General features: G+C 38.8%; 1 protein-coding gene across 5 annotated transcripts in view; it reads left to right on the top strand.

Annotated features, from left to right (window-relative positions):
* The first annotated feature begins 376 nt into the window (after positions 1-376).
* LOC126210164 (uncharacterized) overlaps positions 377-12,006 on the top strand; it is a 136,834-nt gene continuing 125,204 nt past the window's right edge. For 2 of the 5 annotated variants that reach the window (XM_049939317.1, XM_049939315.1), the window contains exons 1-3: positions 378-442; positions 3,130-3,176; positions 5,657-5,704. In XM_049939317.1, coding sequence (XP_049795274.1) covers positions 3,137-3,176; positions 5,657-5,704 — 88 coding nt within the window. In that variant the 5' untranslated portion in view covers positions 378-442; positions 3,130-3,136. Of the gene's footprint in view, positions 443-3,129; positions 3,177-5,656; positions 5,705-12,006 lie in introns of all 5 variants that reach the window. The other 3 variants (XM_049939316.1, XM_049939318.1, XM_049939319.1) reach the window with 3 other exon arrangements.

Raw genomic sequence — 12,006 nt, 5'->3', positions numbered from 1 at the left:
GCATGAATAAATTTTGTACTTTTAGTCTATCATAGGACACGGTTTATTGAGAAACATTTCAATGCGTTGTTAAGTTACTTGGATTTTATTATACTCTGTCATATTTTGGTACAATTCAAAACTTTGAAAAGTAAACAAATGAAGTCCGGGCTGAAAATTACCAACAGCTAAGTTTAGCTTTTATCTGGGTTGCAGTTAAAGTTGCTTTCTGGATTTGATTACTTAAAAATTCATACATTCTGATGTTACTGAAGCTTTTTCACAGTAAGATGGAGACTGTTTCGTACTTTCTTTAGTGAACTTAAGAATGCTACATTATTTTTATAAGTCTTTGCTACGTTGGCGACATTGCATAACAACGTAAACAAACCGCAGGCGTCGATCTGTGCAAGTCGGGACAAGAAAGTTGCAAACGTAGTGCTAAGTGCAGTGAGTAGTAACGGTATGTCAGTATTGAATATGTTTTTATTTAAATGTATGCATTGTGTTTTGTTGTGAGTACGTCGGAAGCAAGAGTATTGACGACTTTTTTTATTGCATGTAATTCAATTCTTAATATTTCGCTCGGGGAGAAATAGGTAACATGAGTTCTGTTCACGAGTGTGTGAAAGTAGAATTTATCGTATTAAAATTCACATTTTTTCTTTAATGTGACACCACATTTCCATTCACGAAATCAATTTCCTACAGTAAAATGCAATATAACAGTAAGTATTATGTGCTGAAACGTCGGGAATGGTTTCATCTGTAGCTTGTAAAATACTATAGCTGGTGTACGTTTATAAGCTATATGAAGTTTAATATTTTGTGTGGAATCAAAGTGAATGAAACGGTATCGCCAACAGACTTCCAGAAAATTTTGGACTCTGGTTTGTCACCTAACGTAGGTGCAATTATTTTGATCTCGCGATGAAATGTCCGAGAGTTGTGAGGATAATTTATGCCGTTAAACTTTATAATACAATGGAAGCGGCGATAAAAATAACGAAAAAGTAAAAATTGTTCTATCTCACTCTCATGTGCCAAAAAGTACTTTTCTCCCCTATTCTGTAACATCATATTTCAAGATCTTGTATTTTCCTCCTGTCTGTGGTCTGTATTGTCCACGTTTCCCTGTTTTACATAGGATTAAAATTGTTCTCATTGAATTGTTCCAGGCTGCTACATAAAAGAATTGTAATTCTGTAGATTTATGAGCAGACTACGTAGTTAATCTCAGTATAAATAGGGCCAGTTGAATAAAACAGTCCTGGACATATACTTTGTACAGTAACATAATTAGGAAGTGGTGTGTGATATTGTATATGTGCAGACATTAAGAGTGAAGAATACTGACCATATTTCTTTCATCCGTGTATTAGATTTTGAAACGTAAATTGTATAGTGAGACTGAGTTATAGTATAGTATATATTGGAAGATGATTGATAGTGAGGTGGCGAAGCCAATGACACTAACTACAAAATCTTGTGTGCGCTGACATATCTACTGATCCATAGTGTAGCCTGAGGTCTTGATTAGGCTGAAAGATGAAGAGTTTGTTTGTGAGTTACAAATATGCTGTTGTATTCAGGTTGTAGAGCTGCTGAAATGCAACTTGTAGTTTTGCATCGCATGAATATGGGACTGGTGTATTCAATTTTCTCATCACTTCATTTTCATTTGCTTTCTAGCATTCTGATTTTCCATAAATTTTAAAACAATGGTATCTGCATCAGAAAAACATAGCTACTTAAATTTATTTGGTGTATTCAACTTGTGATTTACAACTTTCATCATTGCATGTGCTCCTTATATGAATAAACTACTATGCTATACAATACTAACTTGACTTGTCAAAGTTTAATTTTGCAGTACTGCCCCACATTTGTGAGTTTGTTTGGAATTTTTACTTCTGAACTTCGTGGGGTTTTGCGAGTGGCATATTCATTATATTTATGTGAAATATACCATATTGGTGGTATTTGTAATGTGGTCAGTATCTTTTCTGTAGCACAGTTTTCAAGTAACACATGTATCATCAAGGGACAGATAGGAGAGTTCATGTTGTTGAGATCTCTGTTTAAGATGGTAGATTGAATAGTTGTCTCACTTTAACTGCAGTTACAGTGTCAGCAGTTTTCACTTGACATGTATGTGTTGGTAATGTGTGAAATGAGGATGGCCAACCATGATGTCGACAGTAAAAAATTTGTGTGTTATTTCTTTTGGTTTGGAAGTAAAGTTTACTGATATTTTCTTTGTCTTGTAGCAATTCAGAATTTACGTTGTGTGTAATTAGTGCTGTGCTATTAGGCTTCAGAATAGTGAAAACAGTTTCGATTCTAATATATTCCGTGATTTATTCGGATGTAGTGATAGAGTAAGTAATGATAGTTGCTGAACGTTACTCAGTTTTTGGGCAGAAGATGCTAGTTTATTAGAATAGCACCACTTAAGTTGCTGATGTTTATTTAAGAATCAAAACAAATGAAGAACCACAATGTCACTAGCTATCTGCATCTAGTTCATGATTATCCTTCTACACTTCACGATTCATTAGCAAGACCAAAACCTACACCTCACAAAAAAAAACTGCTGACACAGTAACTGCACTTTACCTGAGTTGACAACTTTGCAGAATCACCAATGACAAAAAATGAGTCAACAAGACCAATACTATAGACTGATGCTAATATCGTGTGTCCGTGAGACACGTTGTCATGCAGTCTGAAGCTGTGGAGTTTTATTTAACAGATAGTTAGTAGTTGCAAATGTTCTTTTCATTGGCATTGCAGGGAACGTGTTTTTCCCTCCCCATGAAGTAAATTGGTGTCAATGTGAATTGAAAAGTTTATACATGCACTAAATGATGAAGTGAAAAAGTTATAGGCCTATTAGTTTAAATGTGGGCCTTTAAAGGGCTTTGTGAAAAGACATTTTGTGTTCAGTTAGTGAACAGGATATTGCCTCTGATGAAAGTAGTACATGTGATGCAGCTGAAGTGTTACTGTTTTATATTTGTTGTGAGCAGAGTCTTGTATTCATATTTAAAATTTGGTCTTCTGCCTGGCACTGTTTTGAAAAAGAAGTTTTCAAATGTTTTTGTCTTTTACTTAGTAAAATCTGTTATGTCACTTATTATTTTTCAGCAGAAGTATGGGTGAATGCAGTACTCTTGGTCAAAACCTGCCATCAGGTAAGCACATTCAGGCATTATCACCTTAAGTGATGGTAATCTGATGTTACTAGAATTCTTTTTTATTCAATTTTTTGTGTTAGTTTTTGTTGGTTGATGAACTGTTTATACAACTTGTCATCTATATCTGTATGTAAATCGCTTGTGTCTGTTGTACTGACAGACTTTTCTCAGTGACCACCCATTGCCACCCCCTCATGTTTGTGATGGCAGATAACGCTTGGCCTCATGTTGTTAGTAAGGGAGTTTTATCGCAGTATGCCACAGTGGGTGAAACTCTTACCATTACATTATATTGTGAATGGAACAATAAAAACATTTTCACGTGTACAGTAAAGTTCATAAGTCCTATATTATTTAGCTTTTTCCAAGGATATTTATTTCTCCACAGTTTGCAGATTTTTGCCCACCACATTCACCCACTGCCACACACTGCAACCAAACTACCTTCCTAGCAGGATAACTGCATTCATAATATCCTTAATGACATATTCATCTGTATGCATAGAATGGTGCTCATGCCTTCTCCCATGCCATATATTCTGACCCAGGAAATGCACGGTTTCTCAACTAGTTTAACAATAAATCAAGTATTCTTTCATTTAGAAATGTGCAGTGGGTGGCTGCAAGCCCATTTACTGTAGCAATATTTTGTTTGTTTCATTTCTTGTACCAGGTTATAAGATAGTGCAATTTGGAAAGTGAAGACAATTTTGAATCAAAGTGTACTAATTACATGAATCAATGGAAAATCCGGGATGGAATTATGACAGTATTATGGAATGGATAGTTGCAGCTCACCATGTGGTGGAGATCCTGAGTTGCAGATAGGCACAACAAAGAGACTGTCAGCAAGTAAGCTTTCAGCCAAAAGGCCTTCATTAGAGTGAGACAACACACACTCACTCGACTGCATGACCACAGTCTCTGACTGCTGAGGCCTCAGCAGCCAGACTTTGTCGCCGTGTGTATGTGTGTGTGTTCTCTTATTCAGATGAAGGACTATTTGGCCGAAAGCTTACTTGCTGACAATCTTTTTGTTGTGCCTATCTGCGACTTGTTTATATGGATATTATTCCATATAAACTACCAATGTCCAAAAACTAACAATATTGAGAAGGAAAGTTGCTACTGACCATATAGCAGAGATGCTGAGTCGCAGATAGGCACAACAAAAAGACTCACAATTATAGCTTTGGGGCATTGAGGCCTTCATCAACAATAGACGCACATGCACTCACTCAAACACAACTCACACACCTTACTGCAGTCTCAGTCAACTGAAACCACAGTGTGCTGTGCATATGTGTGTCTGTTGTTGACAAAGGCCTTAATGGCTGAAAGCTATAATTGTGTCTTTTTGTTGTGTCTATCTGCGGCTCAGCATCTCCGCTATATGATGAGTAGCAACTTTCCTTCTCATAATATTGTTAATTCCATCCTGGATTTTCCATTGATTGATTAATGTTCAAAAACTATGGTTTGATTAGTAGTTATGTCAGCTGAGAGGAAAGATAAGTCATTATTTTGAAATGCTGCCCCGCCTCCACCCTTTGCTCACCATTAATTTATCAGTGAAATTGAAGAATAGTGTCATATAGAACAGGGAACTTCATTTATTGCTTGTAAGTTGTCAATGTATCAGTTTCATGTGGTAGAGGAGTGATAGCTTAAAGCAGCCACCGAGAGCAGGGAAACGTATAACATGTCTTTGACGTTGGAATGTAGGCATGTCCATATGATACCATTTTTCCTTGTTTAGTGCAGAAGCATGGGAAACAAAAGTGTAAGCCCCAAAGTGGGCTGAACCTGTGTCCATTACTGTATGTGTACACACTCCCTTCCTACTCAGCCTTCTTCATAATTTTAATATTTGTTCAGGTTTCTGTCAGAGTAGCGTACAGTTTCTTAGTGGTGAGTAGTTTTGAACATTAATGTTGATTCATAAACCGATGTTAAGTTTTGAAACTAGACACATCCAAAAAATTGTACACAACTATAGCAGGAATCTGAAGAAATAATGATCAAATTTAAGTTTCTTGGCCTTTACCCACAACATGTTTAAATCACATGACATTTGCATTTGTTCTTCATGTTTTCTCCACCTTTGACCTTATTTTCTCAAGGTGCCCTTTTATGCTATGAATCATCCTGATTTCTCCTAGCACGTATAGCTTTATCCTCGTTATCACCTCTCTCTTTTCCTCCCACTGTTCATCCTACCCTGTTGCTGCTTCTTTACCTGCTCCTCCTCTTCCTCCCCACAATACCTTAATGTGAAACTTCAGATCTTATGATGTAGTTATTGACAAATTAATGCTTGAGTCATTGAATAAATTCAAGCTGGGCTAACTTAAACAGTGAGAAAACCCTCTGTTATTAAATTTGTGCTATTTGTTCAGTGGAAGCAATTAAGAACTTGTCACTGCCATTTTTATGTAGAGGATTTCAGATTCTGATAATTTGCCCTTTGGTTTAAGGGTCAGGGCTGTGTGGCATCAAAAGAAGTCATTCCAGTGATGACAGTGGTGAGTATTTACTTTAGAATAACACAGAAGTGTATAACTTAGTGCTTCCAACAGCAACATACTTGAAATTTTTGATGAATGGCTTTGGTTTTGTTACATTCTTTAACATGGATATTAGTATATGTTTAGCATTAGACCAGGACGGAATTGTTACCTCTAAAATCAATTTTGACAGAATGATGGATGAACCTTGTACACAATTACACTCCTTTGTGGGTAAAACTTTATAGGGTGTCCGTGCTCAAACGTAAAGCGTATGTTGGTGACTGTTAGAAATATTTTAGCATACAACCACAAATGTCAGGAACATAATCCTCAGTAACACATTTCAGGAGTCAAGCTCCCACCATCTGGCTGTCTTTCTAACCTTACATAAACAAACACTTGTAAGCCACACAAAATCAGAAATATAAAAAGAAATTAAGTTCTTCGGACAAGAAGTCCTCATCTTACTTTAAAAAGAGCAACACCAGATTCTCTGTGCCGCTCATCCGCCCATCCACCAAAGCATTCTTTACCTGAAGTGGTAAACACCAGTCACATCATCTGCAGATTCCATCACCTGCCTCCCTGTGCAGTGGCTACTTCAGTAAACAACAGATGGCACTGAGCCAGTAGCTGTTCCATAGAGTTCCAAGGATGTTACAAGGGACATGTAGGAACCACATACCAATGGTTATCTGTGCAAAAGTGCTCACATTTACTGTACTAATGCCAACCTTAAAACAACAACAACACTGAATAAAGAATTACAGCTCTCACCTAGTGCCCATTTGTACATTAAGTACATTATCAAACGTTACTCAGTGAATTGCTATTTCAAGTTCTTCAAGTAGGTCAAGCTTGCTTCCTTTCTTCTTTGCTTGCATCACACTAAACCCTCTTCTATGCCTCTTAGGGTGTGGCCATTCTCATGTTTGGCAGCAACCAGTCTACTGTAATTGCCCACTGTAAAACTGCCTGTGCGCTCCCTGCATCTTGTTAAAAAGCTTCCTCCCCATCTGCTCTATATATTTCACTCATATGATGCACAACCTGAATGAGGAGGAACAAGCCGAGGAGAGAAAAAAAGAGGAGGAACAGCAAATAGGAAAAGACCTTACATGGGGGTGACGTGGAAGAGGCATTGGGCAAGATGAAGGGAGGGACGTCACCAGGTCTGGATGAGCTAAGTGTGGAGATGCTGAGAGCAGCAGGAAAGGTGGGGATACAATGGCTATATCGAGTAATGAAAATTGTGTGGAGACAGAAGATGATCCCAGAAGACTGGAAGAATGAAATAATTGTCCCGATCTTTAAGAAGGGAAATAGAAAAGAGTGCAAGAACTATCAAGGGATAACATTGATGAGTCATTGTACAAAGATTTTTGAGAAAATTTTGGAAGCACGAATTCGGGCAAAATTAGAAGGAAGAATGAGAGAAGAGCAACATGGTTTCAGAACAAGGTGGTCCATGGTGGATCTAATTTTTGCTGTAAGACAACTGCAGGAACAGCACTGTGAATATGGAATAGATCTACAAATGGCCTTCCTGGACACTGAAAAAGCGTATGATAGTGTACATAGAAGCAAAGTGTGGAAAGCCCTGTAGTACAGAGGAGTAGCAAAACAGTTTATTTGGAGAATAGGGGAAATGTACCATGAAGTGTGAGCTGTGTGAAAAAATGGCTCTAAGCACTATGGGAATTAACATCTGAGGTCATCAGTCCCCTAGACTTGGAACTACTTAAACCTAACTAACCTAAGGACATCACACACATCCATGCCTGAGGCAGGATTCGAACCTGAAACGGTAGCAGCAGTGCGGTTCCAGACTGAAGCCCCTAGAGCCACTCGTCCACAGCGGCTGGCTGAGCTGTGTGAAAGTGGGAGGAGAGAGATGGGCTTGGATTGAACAGAAGAATGGCTTAAGGCAGGGAAATGCACTTTCACCATTACTCTTCATTGTTGTAATGGATGATATAATGAGTACAGTAGCACAAGTAAATGGAGAAAGGAAGATGAAAGCTATGGTGTTTGCAGATGATCTGATGATTTGGGGGAATAAGGAGGGGGAAGTACAAGAGCAGTTGGACGTATGGGAACGAACAGTACAAGAATAAGGGATGAAATTTAGTATAAGTAAGAGTAAGATGATTATCACAATAAGAAAGGAGGAGAGAGAAACAACTGGAATAACAATTGGTGGGGAGAGAGTTTCAAGTACCTAGGAAGCCTGATGCAGGAAGATGGAAAAAACGACAGAGAAATAAACAAGCGAGGGAGAAAAGCAGAAGCATTTCGGAAGAGTGTCAGAAGCCTGATATAGAGCAAGGATATACCCCAAATCAGCAAAAACGTTATATACCAGTCATACTATGTCCCGATCCTGACATGTGCATCAGAAACCTGGGTTATGAAAGGAAGAGAGAAAAGCAAAGTACAAGCTAGTGAGGTGAAATTCTTGAGCAACAGTATTAGAGTGACAAAGATAGACATGTTAAGAAATGAGAGGATCAGTGAGTTAATGAAGGTGGAACCATGACAGGAGGAGATAGAGAAATCATGGCTGAGATGGTATGGATATGTTAAGAGAATGGAGAAGAAGAGGATACGCGAGATGAAACTGGAAGGAAAGAGACCAAGAGGAAGACTGAGAGACAGATGGCTGAAAGGAGTGTGTCCAGAAGAAAGGAGAAGACTGGACCAAGGTGGCAAGACAGAAGACGATGGAGAGGCCTATGTTCCATACAGACCCAGCCATAGGCTGGGAACTGTCCATGATATGATGATGATGATGATGATGATGATGATGTGCACTATATTTTGTGAACACATACCAGTCAAATTTACTTATCCAATTCCCAACTTCGTGCTTTAATCTGTATGTAATTGTACCATCTAAAACTTTTCACCAACTTCTTTGAAGTTTTCCCAAAATATGGTGCAGTAACAATTTTAAACTGAATTAAACATTATGAATCAGATATCGGTAAATAATGGGTGACTTGTCTTATCCGCAGGCTCAAGAAGAATTGGTATGAGGTAATAACTAGTGATAAAAAGATCATTACCATACATTTGACAGAAATTGGCATACATTTTTAGTCTGTACAATGTCCAGTTGGCAAAATTTAATCAGATATAGTGTAAAGTGTGAAGTTGAGAACAGATCAAGCATATTTGAAAAGGTAGGTGTTTATAAAATACAGCGTGCATTATGTGATGGGGAGGAAATTTTTAACAAGATACAGAGAGCGTGCACATGTGGGCAATTGTGATGGATCAGTTGTTGCCAAATGTATATATGAGACTGGTAACCCCGTTAAAGGCACAGAAGGTGGTTTAGAGGTTATGCAAATAAAGAAGAAGGAAAGCAAGCTTGGCTGACTTCCACTTGAAATAGCAATTGACTAAGCTAGGTTTGATACTTAAGAGTAGTAATACTATCTTCAGTGCTTTTCTGGATCTTTTGTAAGGTTAGCATTAGTACGGTGAATGTGAGCAGTTTTGCATGGATAATCATTAGTATGTGGTCTTTTCAAGTCCCTTGTAACATCTTTGGAATTCAATGGAACTGCTGATGGGCCATTGTAGTCTGTTGGAGCCATATACATGTTTGCTGAACTAGCCAGTACACAGAGAGGCAGCTAGTGGGTCTTTCAGCTGATGGGGCTGGTGTTTACCACTACAGGAAAGTAATGCTTTGCTTGATGGGTGGTAACATGGGTAAGTGGAGCAGAAAATTTGGGTTTGCTGCTCTTAAAGTGAGGGCCCTACTGCACTGGGATGCTACGACAGATCTGCTGGCAGAGATGCTAGACAGAAGCGTGGGACGTAATGGAGCGTCCTGCACCTGGCATCTACCTGAGCCGGCTGAGAGGCTGCTGTGAAGTTATGCCGGCAGGCCTGGTGGTGGTGCCAGCCACTGGAACACACATTGGCCTATGGCTGCTCCCCCACCAGGATGCCAGCAGAGGTGCCAAGCACTACTTGCCACTCACCCATATCTAATTTTACTCTTCCACTTGAGCGCTATGGATAGTTTTGACACTGAATCTTTCATCTGCAAGATTCAGATGAGATCAGCAATTTGGGATGCTCCATCTCAGAACTATTCAAAATGCAAATTGGAAAGAAAAAAAAAATATTTTGGGAGTTATGATGGTCATAAATGAAACTCAGATTCGAAAAAAAGTCTGTCCACATTACAGTCACGTTCAAATTACTTACAATAACACGTGGACTCTGGTTGGATGGAGATAGTGGAAATCATTGATCCTCAATTTCCTCACAGCCTGTTCCTGATGCTCCACAGCAACCACATCACAGGCAAAGCACATTTACTATCCGGGCTGTGTAAGTTTCCCCTCAACCTACTTCCACGCCGAAATAGCACAGCTACATCTCTTGCTGCAAAAAGTGATGTTAATAGGCTAGATACAGACATGCTAGAATTATATTAAGAAAGAAGATATGTAAACAAAAGAGATACGTTATTTGTAAATTTATTTTCAGTTTATAGTAACGTATTTTTCAAATAAAATCTAAAAAGCACTTCTATGTGTACTTTAGGGTTACAACTAAAACTGTAATTATCACTGCAGACAATGAACAGTTAGCTACTGAGTACACAGGTCATGAAAATCTTTTCCTCTAATGAGATTACTTTCCTTAAAACAGTGACCTTTTTCGTCAGTTAATCTCGGGAGATCTCCAATATCTCATCAAATGAACAGAATGAGGTTCTCATGATACTGTGAAATTTAGCACTGTAATTTCTTAAATCATTAAAAAGCATGTCAAATAACCCATTAATGTCACAATCAGCCATGATGGGATGAGCCCAGACCTTCTTTTCATACATTTCCTTTTTATTCCGAACTTGTACATATAGCTTGTAGCATGTCAAATAACCCATTAATGTCACAATCAGCCATGATGGGATGAGCCCAGACCTTCTTTTCATACATTTCCTTTTTATTCCGAACTTGTACATATAGCTTGTAGCTCTTCTATTGAGCGGAGACTGAAGGCATTCCTCTGATGTCTCTGCTGGCATCTTGTACTATAAGAGCAGAGCGCTGGCAGCAAAATGGCCAACAGACTTGCCATGGTGTCCCAGTGTCACAGGGCCCTAAGGCGAGGACTTCATGTCTGAATAACTTTGGTTTTGTTTTTTGACTTTGTGTGCTTTTTAAGTGCATGTTTCTGTAGGGTTAACGCATTCAGATAATGAGTGCCTAACTCTCAAAACACGTTGCTGAGGATTAAGTTCTTAACATTAGTGGTAGCTCAAGCATAATGATTATCTTCACAACTGCTACCTCTGGTCCTTAAGGTGGACAATATTAGCATGGCAGTAATGCCTGTTACGAACAATCGTGGGAAGTTATGATGGTGGAACCGTTAATTTGTATAGCCAGTGAGTGTAATGATGTTTTATTAGGTATTTAACCAGGGTGTATATGACCCCAGACAGCCGGGAGATCCGGGAATTCTTTCATCTGGGAGAAAACGGGGAAAAACGTGGGAATATTTTAAAATTCTGGGAATTTTTCATCGTTTTAGTGTTCAGTTAAATTTTTGTTATTTTGACTGGTAAAAACCGATACTCTAACAAAGGATATTACTGTATCCCGCTACTGCAGAATAATATTGCAGCAATAAAATATGAACTAGAGAAAAAAAACGAAAATAAAACTTAAATTGCAAAGAAAATGTGGCTTACACAACAATAAAACACAGTGCTCATACAAGTGTCTGCCAACAGCAACATGAGCCAAAGGGCTTAGGAAGAATATGCAGTGCTTCATAACAACAAATTGCCTCCAATAAGTGTGACGTCACAACTGTTTACAGTATATTCGTTTTAGCAGTTATGAGCATGCTCATGCACATGTGCAGCTGAGTCGCATATGAGTAGTACCTGCTCTCACTTCTGGCTACAGAAATGTGGCTGTTGGCTGTGTAAGCAGCCGCAGCAAGCAGCTAGATGCTACTGGGAAAAATTTCACTGGTGCGCCCAAGGTGCCAGATTCACGCATGTGCAGAAAGCCTGGATCTGGGGGAGGGGGGGGCAGCAAACCGAGGTATCTGACCTGGATGGCAGTTTCGGAGTGGGGGGGGGGGATTACCTAATTCATATTCTTCAGGAAAATAACACCCTGCACATGTTGGTCTATCAATTATTCACATGGTTTTGAAACCCATCATTGTCTGTTTTTGAACACATTCTAAGTTGATTTCTGAATGAATGCCAAGTTGATTTCTGAATCTGTACATGGTGTACGTTATGTCTCTGTCAGGTGAATCCTCGTCTC

Source organism: Schistocerca nitens, chromosome 10 (assembly GCF_023898315.1).
Source record: "Schistocerca nitens isolate TAMUIC-IGC-003100 chromosome 10, iqSchNite1.1, whole genome shotgun sequence".
In the NCBI taxonomy this organism is placed as follows: Eukaryota; Metazoa; Arthropoda; class Insecta; order Orthoptera; family Acrididae; genus Schistocerca; species Schistocerca nitens.
This window is presented reverse-complemented; position numbering and strand designations above follow the sequence as displayed.